A 14,535-nucleotide genomic window follows, 5' to 3' on the forward strand; every position below is an offset into this window, starting at 1 on the left:
TTTATGGAAAAAAATTTTAATTTCAAAACATATTAAAAATGTTCTTTTAATACACGAGGCATTAACTCATTGGGAGCAGAACCTAGTCTGTTTACTAATCTCAAAATTTATTTTGACTTAATTTATTTTTGGCACTAATAGTGTTATTTTTTTTTCAGGCTTACTGAAATAAAATTTACACATGGTAAAACATACCTTTTTAGGTGTACATTTCTATAAATTTTACAAAATTATATGTCATATAACCATCACCACAACCAAATAAAGAACATTTCCATCATCCCAAAAAGTTCCCTTGTGTCCCGTTGTAGTTAATTCCTTTCCCAAGTCCCACACAATCACTAATTCAACTTCTGTCCCTATATTTTTACCTTTCTCAGAATGTCAAATAAATGAAATCATACAGTATATACATTTTTCAGTCTATCTTCTTTTACTCAGCATCCATGCTGTTGCTGTTATCAGCAGTTCATTGCCTTTCATTGCTAAGAAAGACTCAGTTACATGGATATACCATAATTTGTTTATCCATTCACCACTTGATCTATGTTTGAGTTGTTCCCAGTTTGGACAATTATGAATAAAATGGCTGTAAATGTTTTGCATGCAGGTTTTTTCTTGGACATATGTCTTCATTTTTCTTGGGTAAATAGCTAGAGGGGAACTGCTGGTCTGTATGCAATAATTATTCTTGACTAAATGAAAAAGGTCCCAATATTTCAAATATGAGCCAAATATACTGCCACTTAAGTAATACTGCTTTGCTGTTTCTAAGGCCTATAAGGTATTTAAACATTAAACTCTCTCTGTGCAACTCTCAATGGCTGCTCCTTCATCTTAGAAGACTGGGAGATCTCACAGCTATTCTAAGATTTAAACAATCACAAGCAGGTTTAGTCTACCATTCTTAATGTTCTTTTGCTGATAACTCTCTCAAAAGTTTCTTACCCATTTGATTCCAGTCAGTTACATGTGCCATTACCACACTCGTAACTCTAAGACTACTTCTTTACCCTAAACTCCTCTCTCTCTCCCTTCCTCCCACCTCTTCCCCCAAACTCAGTTTAAAAATAGTTTACTTTGAGGTTGTCAAGCTTCTATGAGGGGACTACTACCTTTAGTTAGATCTTTACTCTGAGACATTTGATCCAAATGGATAAGTCCACTAGGTATAATTTAAAATGATCCTTGCCCTCAAAAACCTTAATCCACTGGCAACTTTTATCAATAGTTGTGATAAAAGTTTTTTTTATCACTGTAAGTCTGACCTTGGCCACAAAGATGAGCTTTCATATTTAATAGACTTTTCTCCCTTAAACATTTTTTTCAATTTTATCTCATAATTTTTTAGGTCTAAAAGCAGTTAACTCTTCAAAGTTAAGGGTAATCAAGACAGTGTAGTACTGGCATAAGAACTGATACACAGATCAATGGAACACAACTGAGAGTCCAAAAATAAAACCATTTTGTATGTCTCTAGTCAGCTGATTTTGACAAAGATGCCAAGATCATTCAACAGAGGAAATAGAATCAAAGCTGACTCTTATCTCACACCATGTAAAAAACACTAATCATATAAAAAACATTAACTCAAAACGGATCAGAGACCTAAATGTAAATAAAAGTCAGAATGATATAATTTTCTTAGAAGAAAAGACAGTAGATTTTAATGACCTTGGATTTAGCAATGGATTCTTTGATATAACTCATAAAGCACAAGGAGCAAAAGAAAAACAAAAAAACAGACCTCATCAAAATTGGAAGCAGGTGACTTTTTGAACATTACAAGGCCTGTAATTTCTAGAATTTCCATATTCCCTTTCACTTCTACTTACAACACAGCCAATTCTTTCCTAAACTTATCTTTCTCATAATATAGTGTCAATACAGCTAATAATAAGAGCACATACTATAATACTCTGTTTTCCAACCTCTTCCTTAAGAACACTGGTTCATCAGACATTCATTTAACCTTGCAATTTATAAAAAGTGACAAGTTTTACTAAATTCACTGCCACTATTTAACAGCACTCTTATCTTTACAGCTTCCAAAATCAAGTGTCTTTGCTGATACCGCCTAACCACTAAGTGAAAATCACACTTTTAGAATATTTGTTATACAGCACCTGACTCAATACCAATTGCTTTACTAGTTAAGGTAGGCTATGATATTAACCCCAAAATCTCAGTGGCTTAACATACTCAAAGTAGCAGAGAGGGAGAGAGGGCCCTTTTTTCCAATGTTCCATGCTGCCACCCGGTTTATTAATAAATTTTTTTTTTGTTCCCTAATTTCTTTAGACATATCTAAAGTTCATATGAAATCTAGAGGGGAAAAAGATCTAATATATCTTATATCTATTAATTAATTTATTTTTACCTAATTTCACATGCAATTTTAAAAGAAAAAAGGTACAGTTCATGAAGACAGGTTTAGAAATCTTATCAACTGTAGTCTGGATCTCAGTGAAATCCATCCATCTGTGGGTCCTAGATAAGCTTCCAAACTTCATTAAGCTGCAGTTTTCTCATTTATTTGTTTTGCAGTTTCCTCATTTTTAAAAGGAGCTCAGTAACACTGATTTCAAAATAACACTTTGAAAAATAAATGAAATAAAGCAGGTAAAAGGTTTACATTGTGTCTGACTGGTATAAGCCCCCAATTATTATTATTTTTATAACTTACATTCTTCTTCAAATTATAGATTTCCAATACTTACAAAAAGATACTATAAACAGATCCACATACACTATCCAGTAAAAATGGTGTTATCCCAGATTTCAAGCTATTACACAAAGCTACAGTAATCAAACAGTATGGTATTTGCATAAAAACAGACACATAGGTCAATGGAACAGACTACAGAGCCCAGAAATGAACTTGCTCAATCAATTTATGACAATGGAGCCAAGGGTATACGATGGGAAAATAGTAGCTTCTTTAATAAACAGTGTCAGGAAAAACGGAGAGTCACACATGAAAAAATGAAAATGGACCACTATCTTATACCATACACAAAAAGTAAACTCAAACTGATTAAACATTTGAATGGAAAACCTAAAACCATAAAATTCATAGAAGAAAAACGTAGGTGGTTAACTCCTCGAGACATGCCTTAGTGATTATTTTTTGGATTTGACACCAAATGCAAAGGCAACAAAAACAAAAATACACCCATGGGACTTTATCAAACTGAAAGGCTTTTGCACAGCAAAATTTAAAAAAAATCAACAAAATGAAAGGTAATTTACTAAATAGGAGAAAATATTTGCAAATCATATATCTGGCAAATGGTTACTATCAAAAAATACATTTTTAAAACCTCATTAAACTCAAATAAAATAGCCCAACAAACTGATTTAAAAATGGGCAAAAGATGTGACTAGACAGTTTCTAAAGAAGACATACAGACTGCCAACAGATGCATGCAAAGTTACTCAAAGTTAACCAACAGGGAAATATAAATCAAAATATAAATGAGATATATAATATAAATCAAAACTTCCATGAGATATTATACCTGTAAGAATAGCTATTATCAAGGAGATAAGAGATAACAAATGCTGGCAAGGCTGTGGAGAAAAGGGAAACCTTGTACACTGTTGTCAGAAACATAATTTGGTACACTCACTTTGGAAAAGAGTATAAAAGTTCCTCAAAAATTAAACATATATCATACGACCCAGCAATCTCACTTCTGGGTATTTATGCAAAGAAAATAAAAACACTATATATATTTTTTTCTTTTTTACATATATACACCTCCATGTTCATTGCAACAGTATTTACAACAGCCTAGATATGGAAACAACCTAAATGTCCATCAAGGGATGAACGAGCAAAGAAAATGTGCATGTTCTCTCTCTAATATTATATATATGCATCTACTAAAATATTCTATAATATATATTATTTGGTCATAAAAGAGAATGAAATCTTGCAATTTGTGACAACATGAATGGACTCAAAGGCATTACACTAAGTGAAATAAGTCAGAGAAAGACAACTACAAAGTGATCTCACTTATATATAGAATCTAAAAGCAAACAAACAAAAGGTGGTTGCTAGAGGCTGGCTGGTTGGGAGTAGATGAAATGGGTGAAAGGAGTCAAAGGGTACAAACTATCAATTATAAAATAAATAAGTCACAGGACATAATGTTCAGCATGGAGACTACACTTAATAATACTGTATTGCATACTTGAATGCTGCTAAAAATAAAAGGCAGATATTAAAGGTTCTCATCACAGAAGAATGGTTCAAGATGGCTGTGCAGAAGGACACACATTCGTCTCCTCCTGCAAGAGCACCAAAATTGTAGCTAGCTGTTCAGCAACCACTGACAGGAGCATGCTGGAACCCACCAAAAAAAAAAGATACCCTATGTCCAAAGACAAAGAAGCCACAGTGAGATAGAAGGAGGCGTGGAATCACAATAAAACCAAATCCTATACCTGCTGGGTGGGTGACCCATAGACTTGAGAACAATAATACCAAAGAAGTTCTCGCACTGGTGTCAAGGTTCTGAACCCCACATTAGGCTTCCCAGCCTGGGGATCCAACAAAGGGACTGGGAATCCCCAGGAAATCTGCTGTGAGGGCCAGCAGGTTTTGATTATAGGACTTCAGGAGGACTGGGAGAAACAGAGATTCCAGTTTTGGTGGGCACAAACAAAATTTTACATGCACAAAGACGCAGAGGAGAGGAGCAGTGACCCCACAGGGAACTGAACCAAAGCTGCCTGCTAGTGTTGGAAGGCCTCCTATGGAGGTGTGGGTTGGCAGTGGCTCATCACAGGACGGGGGCACTGGAAGATGCCCTTTGGCATAAACCCTCTTGGAGTTCACCATTAACCCAACCATAGAGCCCATAGACCCCAGGGCTGGGTCAGGCCAAACAACTACCAGGGAGGGATGCAACCCCACTCATCAGTAGATAACTGTATTAAAGCTTTACTTGAGCAAAGCCCTGCCCACCACAGCAAGACCCAGTTTTTCCCATTGCCAGTCCCTCCCATCAGGAAGCTTACATAAGTCTCTTAGCCTCATCCATCAGAGGGCAGAGAGAAGCAAGAGGAAGCATTGTCTTACAGCAGCTAAAACAAAAACCATATTACAGAAAGTTAATCATGATGAAAAAGCAGAAAGTTATGTCCCAGATGAAGGGACAAGATAACTGCCTCCCCCCCCCCCAAATTAAATGAAGTAGAGACAGGCAACTTCCAGAAAAAGAACTCAGAATAATAATAATGAAGATGATCTAGGATCTCGGAAAAGAATGGAGGCAAAGATTGAGAAGATGCAAGAAATGTTTACCAAAGACCTAGAAGAACTAAAGAACAAACAGAGATGAATAATACACTAGAAGGAATCCACAGCAGAGTAACTGAGGCAGAACAACAGATAAACGACCTGGAGGACAGAATGGTGGAAATCACTGCCACAGAACAGAATACAGAAAAAGGAATGAGAAGAAATGAAGACAGCCTAAGAGACCTCTGGGACAACATTAAATGCACCAACATTCGCATTACAGGGGTCCCAGAAGGAGAAGAGAGAGAGAAAGGACATGAGAAAATAATTGAAGAGATAATAGCTGAAAACTTGCCTTAATATGGGAAAGGAAATAGTCAACCAAGTCCAAGAAGCACAGTGAGTCCCAGGCAGGATAAACTTAAGGAGGAACACACTGAGACACATAGTAATCAAACTGACAAAAATTAAAAACAAAGATAAAATATTAAAAGCAACAACAGAAAAACAACAGATAACAGACAAGGAAACTCCCATCAGGCTATCAGCTGAATTCTCAACAGAAACTCTGCAAGCCAGAAGGGAAGGGTATGGTATGTTTAGAGTGATGAAAGGGAAGAACCTACAACTAAGAATACTCTGCCCAGCAAGACCCTTCTTCAGATTTAACAGAGAAATCAAAAGCTTTCCAGACAAGCAAAAGTGAAAAGAATTCAGCACCATCAAACCAGCTTTACAACTGATGCTAAAGGAACTTCTCTAGGCAGGAAACACAAGAGAAGGAAAAGACCTACAGAAAATAAACCCAAAACAATTAAGAAAACAGTAACAGGATCACACATATCAATCATTACCTTAAATGCAAGTGGATTAAATGCACCAACCAAAAGACACAGACTGGCTGGGTGGATGAAAACATGTGCATGTATGTACTTCCACTTACCACATCAGTCTGCTTAACAAACACCCAAACACCCAAGTTGTATGTAATTATTTTATACTGTTAAGTTAATCATATTCCCATTATGGCTTGCAATTGTAATTATCTTTAATTTTTTGTCTGGCCATTGATTGTGAAAACTGATAAGCATATTTTACCATTGTGGTTATGTAACTATTACTCATTTACTACCATTGTATCATAATTGGTCAACAGAAAAATAATAGAACCCTGTATCACCAAAACTAGGATCTAACAGAAAAACCTGTAATCACTTTCTAAAATCCAGATGCATTTCAGAATTATCTTGAAACTTTTGGGGGAAAAAAAAAATGCTCAGGTATTGCTTTTTTTCTCCAGAGCTACAGATATGTTTCTAATGAGTAGTCATGTTTAAAAACAACTGGACTATCTGGTGATCTTTTACTTTTATCTAGTTTGTTTCACTTTTTCTATTTCATATTCAGTGCTCCCATTTCATTTATGTTTTCCAATCTCTCCATCTCTCCTTTTTTTTTAATGTTCTTTCTCATGCTATCAAGTGTAGTAAAAAAGCTTTTGTGTGTGTATATATATATGTATAATATATATATTTTGGAAAACTTAGGAATTTTTGCCTAACTAAACATACTATGACATTTTGATTCCACTTGTTTAACTCAGTTGAATAGAATGCCAGATTTCTAATTAAAAAACAGATATGCAACAAGCAACAAAGGTTTACTGTATAGCATAGGGAACTACAGTCAATATCCTGTGATAACCTATGATGGACAATAATTTCAAAAATAATATGTATATTTGTATAACTGAATCATCTTGCTGTGTACTTGAAACATTGTAAATTAACTATACTTCAATAAAATATATTTTTTTTTAAAAAAAGGTTCTCATCACAAGGAAGAAAGATTCTGTAATTATGTACGGTAATAGATATTAAGTAGACTCATTGTGGTGATCATTTCACAACACATACAAATACTGAATCATGCTGTATACCTAAAACCAATATAACACTGTATGTTAATTATACCTCAATTAAAAAAATCTTAAAGCATTTACCCAGTAAAAAAACATTTTTAAGGTGTTTGAGAATATAAGTCACTTACCTAAAGCTGTAATCATCTTTGTCTTCATATGATTTAATTTGTGCTGAAACAGACTTAGATCGTACTTCTTGCTGATCTCTCTAAATAAAACAAAGGTAAGTCATAAAGAAAAAAACCTCACAAAACTAGGATATATTCAAGTGCCTTTCTGATCATTAATCATTTCAGAATTGTCCACTATTTCTATAAAATCAAAGCACAGAATTCTAAAAGCTATGGTATCAAAATAAGGTCTGTAACTATGTAGTTTCACCTTTCATTCATTCTTGGTTAGGAAAGTCACTCTAAGGGAAAATTGTAAGAATGTTAATGCCTCTAAATGATCTTAGCTGACTTCTTCCCAATTATATTAGGGCTTCCATCTTGTGTAACATGCAAAAGAAGTAAGGTTCACAAGAAATGAAAACATAAATCCATTTAATGGATAGAAAAATTTGTCTCAAATCAGACAAACTTCCATGTTACAATGACCACACAGAAATTAAAGTGCTAAAAATGAAGCAATAAGAGTGAAAGCTTTTGAAGATGATGTATCAGTATGAAAGTAAGAAAACAAAAATTCAATATGGCAAGAGTTATATCCATGAGAGGACTAATGGATTTGATCAGAATACATAATGAATCCCTCATTCTACTATAAACTGGGGTTTCTTTGTTCAAATTATTTTCTGGCTCTTCAGAACAGACACAAACAAAAGATGTAATAAAGTATTTATTTTTAAATAAAATATTTAATTACAAATGCAACTAACAAATCTTTAACCATTACCTCCATCTATTACCTGAAATGTTATGTTCCTATGCTAACAATGATGGTTCTGTCTAAGGCATTAAAATATTAGCTATTCTTCAGTGACACCCATCAACTCTAAAGTGAGATGGGGATGGGGTTTAAACGAAAGAGAATTATAACTGAATTAAAACAAAAAATGAAACAAGCTTGAAAGCAGCTCTAAGGAGTACTATTACAGCCTATCAATTAGGATATTTATTCCTCTAAGGAATACTACTATATCCTATCATTAATAATGGGAATGCTGATGCTTAGGGAGGGGCATTTAAAGAAAGAATAACCAATTTGGTAGTTAGAATGGGGCAAATGTCCTTATACTGTCTAGTAATATAGCCTCAAAACATTTTCCTGACTATAAATTTGACTATGGACTAGCCCTAAGAATTTGAGTTACATCTAACTGCAGAGTTTAAGAAACAGATTACCATCTAAGCATTAGTGATAATTGTTATCCTTTATTCAACTTCTGTCCAGAAACCGTATCCTTACTGAATTACTAGTACTAATTCAATAGCTACTCACAAACATTAATCTTAAAATAGTAAGAAATATTAATGTAGCTACTATTAGATGATTGGAATATCAAAATGGAGAACACTTTTTCAGTAGCTTTTAGAAAATGTGTGCTTCTCAAAAACATATATATGCATATATACACATACCTATGTATATACTGATTTTCAATTTATAATAATTCACTGAATTGAAAATTTATGCTTTGGCACTTTTTTGTATGTATGCTATACATCAAATTAAAAAGCTAAAAAACTAACACTAACATGGAAATACTAATAATTGTACATTTACTTACTATTACTTCCTCAGCTTGTCGAACCAGATCAGCTGTTTTTGCCTCTAATTCTGCATTTAAACGTCTAAAAGCAGAAAATAATTAATAGCTGTGATACGCTGAAGACTCTAACACAAAGCTAAAGAAACTGAATTTCAATAACTACACTTCAGTTAAGTCAACAAATGCCAAAACATACACATGACATTTTTACTTAAAAATTAATATAACTATTAGAAAGGTTATTTCCAAATCCCCATGATTCCTTCTTCTTTGTGGTGGAAATTCAAATGGTGTAAATATTGGTCTCTCCATATACTAGTAAAAATATTTCATTACAAGTGCAACTAACATTGCCCTTACTTCAAGTAGAATGATTTATTTGGAAAGAATAACCTGGGTGGGTTCACCTCAGTTTCACTCTTCATGTTCTTGGGATTCTGAGGGGCCTCACTCAGTTATATACTTCAGTATAAGCTTCATCAGAAATACAGGCAATTCCTTTGACCTACACCTGCCATTTCTCTTTCTTCCATCTATTTGGAATATAGCAAAGAACAGGAATACTATTTGGTCCCATTAAGACTGTAAGAATACCAATGTCATTGAAGGAAACTGTTTTGAAAGGAAAAACTGCCCATAATCCTACCACCATTATCAGATGATTTTTAGTATTCCCTTCTAATTATCATCTGTAAGCACATACACAATATTGTACTGTTTCCCCATAACAATATAGATGGAATATATTTACCTGTATATAAGTTTTAAAATTAATGCCTTAAATGGCTATAAAATACGCTGAAGAGTTGAATTTAACATAGTGTACTAAACTGTTCCTCTTGTTAGTTCAAGTTCCCATCTCTGTTTTAAAAGTTAACATTATAATAAACATCTTCAAAAGCATATAACTTCTCAGTTCTATTCATAGGTCACATTTCTAGATGATGTAGGCTCTTCTGAAGTTTTATGAAGAAAATATGCAAAACAATTTTTTAAATGAGATATCTTGTGATTTTAGATATGTAATTCAGAGGTAATGCACACCAGTGACGACTCCCACTCCAAGAAAAGAAAAAAATCAGTATCATATCCCTTCTTAAAACAGTCTGATGTTTCAAGAAGTATTTTTACACCCTAGGATGAGTTAATCAGAAGAAATAATATCTAACACAGTCCAAAGTTGTATTCAAGATGGCTTTACCTGATTTTCCACTTTTCCCTAACAAGAACCATGAGAGGTTTCTGGTCAACACAGTAGACTGAGGTAACTCAAAAGACTACTCTTCTGCTCCAAAACCCATAGAAATCCTGGATAAACTGTAATAAAGGAAATGTTGCTAAACTTAAACTCAGGCAAAGAAAACACCCTGGCACTAAAAATATAGCAGTAACTCAAAGTGAGAGCAGTAAACAGGAACAGAAGCCAAAACAGCTTAACAGCTAGAAACCAATGCACTTGAGGGAGTCATAAAGGGCTACACCTGTGAACCAGACTACAAAACCGCCGCCCATAACCTAAGTGAACGGAGATGGAACTAAAGCCATGTGTGGGAAAGATTCTCCTACGAGTAATCAGAGCACACAGAAGTGTATTCCAAGTTCATCTTACCCAGATGGTATAGGGACACTAGGCCAAAACTTTAATATAGAAAGTTGGCTTAGAACCAGTGAAAACTGATAAGCTAATAAACTGAAATGCAAAACCACCCTTAGGAATATTTAGTCATCTAGAACAAATGCAACTCTCTCAGAAAGCAAATTCTACTAAAGATGCCTTCACAAAGATAATAAATTGCATTAAAAAATAAGTTTCCAGGATGGATAATCAACGGATACAAACAAAATCTGCACCAAAAGACCTGGCGATGATAAAACAACCTAAGAAAGAATTTTAAATAGTACTTTTCAATAAGAAAGAAAAAAAAGAATAGAAACCATTAGGCAAGAACCAAGCATTGTAAACATATATTCAAAAAAACACTGAATTTGGAAAACAACCAAACAGAAATTACATAATGAAAATACAGTCAATGTAAATAAAACTCAAATGCAACGGATAAGTTGAACAACAGAATGAAGAGGGAATGGATGAATTAGAAAATATGAGAAAATTACCAACAAAAAGGTACAGATAAACAAAAAGATAAAAATGCAAGAGAGAGTTTAACATCTATTCGAGACAGACAGTAAGACAAAGATAGATTATAGCAACCTAATAGACACTGCGGAATAAAATCCCAGAAAAGGAGGAAATGCCAAAATTTAAAGAGATACACTGACTATAATCTAAAGGAAGTGTGATACATCCCTTTCTGCTCTTTCTCTGGATTGTCCTAGCTATTAGGGGTCTTTTGTGTATCTATACAAATTTTAAAGTTATCTGTTCTAGTTCTGTTTTAAAAAAACATCTCACTGGTATTTTGATAGGACTGCAATGAATCCAGGGACTAGTTTCAGTACTATGGTCATTTTAACAATATTAATTCTACTAATCTATGAATACAATGTATCTTTCACCCTCTTTGTGTTGTCTTGATTTTCTTTCATCAGTGTCTTATAGTTTTCTGAGTACAGATCTTTTACCTCCTTAGATTTATTCCTAAGTATTTTATTATTTTGATGCAATCATAAATGGGATTCTTTCCTTAATTTCTATTTCTGATAAATTGCTTTAGTGTACAGTGGTGGTTGGTGGTTTAGTTGCTAAGTCATGTCTGACTCTGGTGACCACATGAGCTGTGCCCACCAGGTTCTTCTATCCATGGGATTTCCCAGGCAAGGATACTATTGTGGGTTGCCATTTCCTTCTCCAGGGAATCTTCTCGACCCAGGGATCAAACCTGGGTCTCCTGCATTGCAGGCAGTCTCTTGCATCGCAGGTGGATTCTTTTACCAACTGAGCCACCAGGGAAATGAGTATTAATTTTGTATTCTGCAACTCTACTGAATTCACTGATGAGCTGTACTAGCTTTCTGGTGGCATCATTAGGATTTTCTATGTATAGTATCCTGTCAGCAAACAATGACAGTTTTAATTCTTCCCTTCCAGTTAGATCTCCTTTTCTTTTTTTCCTTCTCTGATTGCCATGGCTAGGACTTTCAATACTATGCTGAATTAAAGTGGTAAGAGTGAGCATCCTGATCTTAGACAAAAATGCTTGTTCCTGATCTTAGATAAAATGTTTTTAGCTTTTCACCATCAAGTACTATGTTAGCTATGAGCTTATACATGTGTGTTAGTCACTCAGTCGTGTCCAACTCTGCAACTCCATGGACTGTAGCCTGCCAAGCTTCTCGTCCATGGAAGTCTCCAAGCAAGAATGGTGGGGAGGGTTGCCACATCTTTCTTCAGGGGATCTTCCCGACCTAGGGATTGAACCTGGGTCTCCTGTATTGCAGACAGTTTCCTTACCATTTGAGCTACCTGGGAAGCCCATGAGCTTATATATGGACTTCATTATGTTGAAATATATTCCCTCTACACAAACATTGTGGAGAAGGAAATGGTAACCCACTCCAGTATTCTCGCCTGGAGAATCCCATGGACAAAGGGCTACAGTCCATGGGGTTGCAAAGAGACACGACTGAGAGACTAGCACACACACACAAATACTGAGGAAAGGAGAGTTTTTATCATAAATGGATGTTGAGTTTTGTCAAATGCTTTTTTTGCATTTGATCATATGATCTATTCAGATGAGCATATGATTTTTATTCTCCTTTTGTTAATGTGTGTATCACATTGATAGATTTCCAGATATTGAACCACCCTTGCCCCCCAGGATAACACTCACTTGATCACAGTGTATGATCCTCTTAATATATTACTGGATTCAGTTTGCTAATATATTATTGAGGATTTTTACATTGATGTTCATCAATGATATTGGCCTATAATTTTTTTTTGTAATATCTTTGTATAGTTTTAGTATCAAGGTGATGCTGGCCTCATTCAATGAGTTCAGAAGTGTTCCTCACTGTGCAACTTTTTGGAATTGTTTTAGGATAGGCATTAACTCTTTTTTAAATGTTTGGTAGAATTGTTATTATTCTTTTTGGTTTGATCCATAGATATTATACTACAAAGCTACAGCAGGTGAAACAGTATGGTACTGGAACAAAAGCAGACACATAGATCAATGGAGCAGTATGGTGAGCCCAGAAACAAACCTACACTTACGTGGATAACTGTGACAAAGCAGACAAAAATATACAGTGAAGAAAAGACAGTCTTTCAGTAAGTCATGCTGGGAAGATGGGCTGCTACATTTAAAAGAATAAAATAAGAACTTTTTTCACATCATATGCAAAAATAAATTCAAAATGGATTAAAGACCTAAATGTAAGACCACAAACCATAAAACCTGAGAAGAAAACATAGGTAGACTATTCTTTGACATAAATCACAACAATAGTTTTTGGATCTGTCTCCTAAGAAAATAAAATACGTACATACATGCACAGGGCCTAATTAAACTTGAAAGGGAAAAAAAAAGGAAAGGAAATCACTGACAAAATGAAAAGATATCTACCGAATGGAAGAAAATATTTGCAAATGATATGAGCAACAAGGGTTTAATATTCAAAATATATAAATAGCTAAAACTATTCAATACTAAAAACAAAACAAAACAAATAATCTGGTTTAAAAATGGGAAGAAAACCTGAAAAGGCATTTTCCTAAAGAAGAATATAGATGGCCAATGGGCACATGTAAAGCACAACACTGTTAATCATCAGAGAAATGTAAAGCAAAGCTACAGTATGATCTCATACCTGTCAGAATGGCTATTATCAAAAAGACCACAAATAACAAATGTTGGCAAGAATGTGGAGAAAAGGGAACTCTCCTACACTGTTGGTGGGAATATAAACTGGTGCAGCCACTGTGGAAAACAGTATGGCAATTTCTCAAAAAATTGAAGCTATAACTACCATATGACCCAGTAATTACCCTCTTGGATATATATCCAACAAAAATGAAAGCACTACGTTGAAAAAATATATGCACCCCCATGTTCATAGCAGCATTTACAAGAGCCAAGATATAGAAGCAACCTACATGTTCATCAACAGATGAATGGATAAAGAAGATGTGGCATAAAAATACATACATACACACAATGATATACTGTTCAGCTATGAAAAAAACGAAATTTTGCCATTTGCAACAACATGAAAGGACCTGGAGGGTATTCTGGCTAGTGAAACACGTCAGACAGAGAAAAACAAATACTGTGTGTTATTACTTATTGTAAATCTAAAAAATAAAGCAAATGAATGAATATAACAGAAAAGAAACAGATCCACATACATAGAGAACAAACTAATGGTTACCAGTGGGAAAAGGGAAGAAGAAAGGCATATGATAGTGGTAAGGAATTAAGATATACAAACTACTGTGTATGAAATAAATAAGATACAAGGATGTATGGGCTTCTCAGCTGGAGCCAGTGGTAAAGAACCCACCGGCCAATGCAGGAGATGACATAAGAGACATGGGTTAGATCCCTAGGTGAGGAAGATCCCCTGGAGGAGAGCACAGCAACCCACTCAAGTATTCTTGCCTGGAGAATCCCATGGACAGGGGAGCCCAGGAGGCTACAGTCCATAGGGTCGCACAGAGTCAGATATGACTTAGTACAA

The 14,535-nt window shown here is 34.7% G+C and overlaps 1 protein-coding gene across 1 annotated transcript in view; it reads right to left on the minus strand.

Moving 5' to 3' along the window:
* The window catches only part of TEX9 (testis expressed 9), an 88,492-nt gene that overhangs the window by 66,410 nt on the left and 7,547 nt on the right, over window positions 1-14,535 (minus strand). Inside the window, exons 3-4 of the mRNA XM_052647024.1 lie at window positions 8,908-8,971; window positions 7,304-7,383 (exon numbers count right to left, since the gene is read on the minus strand). Of these exons, the coding sequence (XP_052502984.1) occupies window positions 7,304-7,383; window positions 8,908-8,971 (144 nt within the window). The remainder of the gene's footprint in view (window positions 1-7,303; window positions 7,384-8,907; window positions 8,972-14,535) is intronic.

The sequence above is a fragment of the Budorcas taxicolor genome, chromosome 10 (genome assembly GCF_023091745.1).
Source record: "Budorcas taxicolor isolate Tak-1 chromosome 10, Takin1.1, whole genome shotgun sequence".
NCBI classification, from domain to species: domain Eukaryota; kingdom Metazoa; phylum Chordata; class Mammalia; order Artiodactyla; family Bovidae; genus Budorcas; species Budorcas taxicolor.